This window comes from Panulirus ornatus, chromosome 28 (genome assembly GCF_036320965.1).
Source record: "Panulirus ornatus isolate Po-2019 chromosome 28, ASM3632096v1, whole genome shotgun sequence".
In the NCBI taxonomy this organism is placed as follows: Eukaryota; Metazoa; Arthropoda; class Malacostraca; order Decapoda; family Palinuridae; genus Panulirus; species Panulirus ornatus.
In genome coordinates this window covers 8,772,501-8,777,500 of record NC_092251.1, presented here as the reverse complement: position 1 = coordinate 8,777,500, position 5,000 = coordinate 8,772,501, and the positions used below count along the sequence as shown (strand labels likewise).

The following is a 5,000-nucleotide window of genomic DNA, read 5'->3' as shown; positions in this document are numbered from 1 at the left end:
ATAGAGAATCTGTTTATCTTTGTATCATACAAAACTCTGTAGACATTAGTCTCAAATCCGCCCACATAAGGACATCTCTAGAAACTTGGTCGCGCATAGCTTAACAACAGGTCGGGCGTTAACAAGGTATTGCTTGTTTGGTCAAGGGATGTTTGTGGTGGTCGCGTCCACACTTGTCTCCATATGACACATCTTGAACTTTTCTGCTAATTTGGTTACTGTATGGAAGAAGCTGAGTGGCAGCTGCAATGCGTGGCGCAGTATGGAATGAGATATCATAAAAGGAAGACCAACACTTCATGCCACCTCCTTACCTCCCTCCTCTCCTCTCTCCCTTTCCTCTTATATAACCAACCGACTCTTATACTGCAAAGGGAGCGTCAAACTACTATATTTCGTTAATATCCTGCATGAATTTCCTGTTTTCCGTCATATATTTTTCTTCGCAAGCCAGTCATTTTTCGTTTGCCAAATAGAAACAAGCAAGACAGCACCGACTATTGAGGAAGCCTTGGTTATCTTAACTTTATCGGGTCTATTAGAGAATGTAGAAAGGCCAGGCTTGCTAAAAAGCGTGTCCGGGTGCGCTTATGAGTGGCGCAGAGAGAAAGTGAAAGTATATACGACATAAAATAACATGGGAGGGTTCAAGAAGTGTTCTTTGCGCACCGGTATTGGTGTACTGTACGCGTTCATCTGCAATGACTTTATTACGTCCATAGGATCTCTAACGCCCTATATACACCAATAGGACCTTATAATCTCAATAAGACACTCTTCGGAATGGTGTGTGCACGCAGGAGTGAATGCAACGAAAGCCATAACAAAATCGAATCAATCTTTTGGATGAACTCGGGGCAGATTGTAAGCAAAACAAATGAGATCTTTGCATGATCGTCAAAGTCATTACAATAAACTTGAACTTCATTATTTTAGGAAATATATAATAATATATATAATATCAATATAACTTCGATCATTTTAAAATAATTCTATATTTTTTTTAATGAGAATTTGCACTGGCGAGTATAGATCTTAGTCTGACCAACAAAACCGGCGGAAGCTAATGGGGTGAAGACAAAGCATACCCTGTTGCTCACCTAGTTGCCAAACGGACGCAAACCCGTGAAAGAAAACACCCGCTACAAGTCAGCAAACTGGAAAGATAAGTGCTAAGGTGACGTCGCCTTGATAGTGTTATCTGTGAAGTGAGAAGTGCCAGTGTTTTCAAGTGCAATGTGATATTTCGTAGACGTGAGGAAGGCTTTGAACCCTGAGCATGGATTACGGCAACAGAAACAAGCACTACTCAAAGTGAACTCTTTTTTTAAACTGTTATCAGCCAGCAGAAGTGTCTTGCTGGACTGGAGGATGAGGAAAAGACAGCCAATTATCCCTGTGGATGTATAGAAGACCGTAGATTGAGAGGAAGAAGTTATAATACCATAGAAATCATCGGCATGACGATCCAATATGATGGTAAGTGCAGTTTTCTTCGGTTGTTTACATTGGTAGAGAGGGACACGGCCTGGGCTTCAGTATATATTTAATAACAACTTTTGAATACTAGCAGGATGTGTTGGTCAACAGGCCTTCCCTTGTATGATAAATGTGAGATATTTTCATATGTCGTTTTGTGGTAATTGTCTGAGAGGCTCGTGTCCCTAAGGTAGAGAAATACATGGCCTTAAAAAGAATTCCGAATGTGTGATTTGGCGAAAGAGGAAATAAGAAAGATGGCGTTCAATGGTAAATAACTTTGGTCAGGTTTATTCTATGAATTATGTGTGTGTGTGTGTGTGTTTGTGGGTTTTCATATATTCGTCAGTATTCAGTAAAAATGGGGAGTGTACATATTTCAAAAGGAATGTATATTGTACATATATATATATATATATATATATATATATATATATATATATATATTCGTAACTGGGGTAGTACCTTGGTGGGGTCGATATTCTGACGATATGGATATTCTGGGGAGTAGATATTCTAAAGTGTGGATATTCGGGGAGAGGATGTTCTAGGAAGTGGATACTCTGGCAAGTGAATATTCTAGGAAGTGGATAGTCTAGGAAAATAGATATTCGGGAAAGTGGATACTCTAGGGGAGTGAATATCTTTGGAAAATGGATATTCTGGAGAAGTGGATGTTCTAGGGTGGTGGATATCCTAGAAAAATGGATATTCTCGAGAAGTGGATATTCTAGGGAAGTGGATACCTAGGAAAATGGATATTCTAAAGAAGTGGATATTCTTGGGAAGTGGATAACCTAGGAAAATGGATATTCTGAAGAAGTGGATAACCAAGGAAAATGGATATTCTGAAGAAATGGATATTCTAGGGAAGGGGATAACCTAGGAAAATGGATATTCTTAAGAAGTGGATAACCTAGGAAATGGATATTCTGAAGAAGTGGATATTCTAGGGAAGGGGATAACCTAGGAAAATGGATATCCTGAAGAGGTGGATATTCTATTGAAGTGGATAACCTAGGAAAATGGATATTCTGAAGAAGTGGATATTCTAGGGAAGTGCATTACCTAGGAAAATGGATATTTTAAAGAAGTAGATATTTTAGGGAAGTGGATAATCTAGGAAAATGGATATTCTGAAAATGTGGATATTCTAGGAAGTGAATATCCTAGGAATATGGATATTCTGAAAAAGTGGATATTCTAAGGGAGTGAATATCCTAGGAAATGGATATTCTGAAGAAGTGGATATTCTGGGGAAGTAGATAACCTAGGAAAATGGATATTCTGGAGAAGTGGATATTCTAAGTGAACATCCTAGGAAAATGGATATTCTGAAGAAGTGGTTATTCTAAGTGAATATCCTAGGAAAATGGATATTCTGAAAATGTGGATATTCTGAGGAAGTGGATAACCATGGAAAATGGATATTCTAAAGAAGTGGATATTCTAGGGAAGTGGACAACCTAGGAAAATGGATATTCTGAAGTGGATATTCTAAGGGAGTGAATATCCTAGGAAAATGGATATTCTGGAGAAGTGGATATTCTAGGGAAGTGGATAACCTAGGAAAATGGATATTCTGGAGAAGTGGATATTCTAGGGAAGTGGATAACCTAGGAAAATGGATATTCTGAAGTGGATATTCTAAGGGAGTGAATATCCTAGGAAAATGGATATTCTGAAGAAGTGGATATTCTAGGAAGTGGATAACCTAGAAAAATGGATATTCTGGAGAAGTGGATATTCTAGGGAAGTTGATAACCAAGGAAAATGGATATCCTGCAGAAGTGGATATTCTAAAGGAGTGAATATCCTAGGAATATAGATATTCTGAAGAGGTGGATATTCTGAAGAAGTGGATATTCTGAAGAAGTGGATATTCTAGGGAAGTGGATAACTTAGGAAAATGGATATTCTGAAGAAGTGAATATTCTAAGGGAGTGAATATCCTAGGAATATGGATATTTTGAAGACGTGGATATTCTGGGGAAGTGGATGTCAAAATGCTACCTCGTTGTGCACACCAGCTTTACCATAGACACCGTTCCCTCAACACCGTACCGTGAGCCCCGCCAGACCCACAGTAGGGTGGGTGTGGATGAGGGTGGGTGTGGGTGTGGGTGAGGGTGGGTGTGGGTGTGGGTGAGGGTGGGTGAGGGTGGGTGAGGGTGGGTGGGCAGAAGCACAAGCCTCACCCAGTCGCCACACTCCATTGTTGCTGTTGCTCTCCGTCGCTGCTCGCTCGCCTACCCCACAGTGATCTAGTCTGATCCTGGGGTTGGAAATTACTCCCCTACAAATGAGAGAGAGAGAGAGAGAGAGAGAGAGAGAGAGAGAGAGAGAGAGAGAGAGAGAGAGAGAGAGAGAGAGAGTTGATCACGCAGTGTTGACCGGCCAGGGAGAGAGTGTGTGTCTCTCTGTCACTCATGATTCACGTCTCAAACTCATGATTCACGTTCAACGTCCGAGTCACACGCATGATTCGCGCCGTATGTACTGTATTCCATAAACATCCCCCCATGAATAATTTTCCTCTCTCCCTCTCTCTCTCTCTCTCTCTCTCTCTCTCTCTCTCTCTCTCTCTCTCTCTCTCTCTCTCTCTCTCTCTCTCTCTATCTATCTATCTATCTCTCCCCCCCACAACTCACATTGGACTTTGAGCTCTATGCGCTTGGAGACAGATGGTGGCACGCCGTTGGAGGCAATACAGAGGTAGGCTCCCATGTCCCTCCTCGACACCTTGCTCAGCACCAGGGTGGGGTCCTCATGCTTCACCACTGGGGACAGACAAGGGCAACATGGGTTAGTGGGCGTCCTCCTACCGAGGGCGGTGGTGGGAGGGTGGCAGGGGCGTCCTCATACTGAGGGCGGTGGTGGGAGGGTGGCAGGGGCGTCCTCCTACTGAAGGTGGTGGTGGGAAGGTGGCAGGGGCGTCCTCATACTGAGGGTGGTGGTGGGAGGGTGGCAGGGGCGTCCTCCTACTGAAGGTGGTGGTGGGAGGGTGGCAGGGGCGTCCTCATACTGAGGGTGGTGGTAGGAGGGTGGCAAGGAGGCTCTACCTCCTCCACCTCTCCCCCTCCACTGCAGCTGTGCACACAGAACTGGAAATAGAATAGAAATATTAGCACACACATACATATCTATTTACATGCAAAAAAAAATCAAATCACGATTATTTATAGACATTTAAGCACAGACATCTTCATGGACGATATACTTTAATTAAGCTACGACATCTTCTTGATTAATCATTTTCTATCAATTATCCCCGCCAGCCAGAACGCACGTCAAAGACGTTTGAGTTCAGCAGATGATGAAAGTCACCTGAACTCGATGTGACAAAGGATTAAGTTGCGTGTGTCGCATTGATCATTTGTGTAGGTCATGCACCCGTTATCACGTGTGTAGGTCATGAACCCGTTATCTCGCTGACGACTACCTATTGCCTATCTACTCGCCTGTCTATCATCAGCTCATATCTATCGTCTACCATTATGATAATCTACTATCTACCTGCG

At 42.5% G+C, this 5,000-nt stretch overlaps 1 protein-coding gene across 4 annotated transcripts in view; it reads right to left on the bottom strand.

Annotated features, from left to right (window-relative positions):
• The window catches only part of LOC139757824 (lachesin-like), a 257,974-nt gene that overhangs the window by 32,861 nt on the left and 220,113 nt on the right, over nucleotides 1-5,000 (bottom strand). For all 4 annotated transcript variants that reach the window (XM_071678708.1, XM_071678709.1, XM_071678706.1 and 1 more), the window contains exon 6: nucleotides 4,131-4,259. In XM_071678708.1, the coding sequence (XP_071534809.1) occupies nucleotides 4,131-4,259 (129 nt within the window). The remainder of the gene's footprint in view (nucleotides 1-4,130; nucleotides 4,260-5,000) is intronic.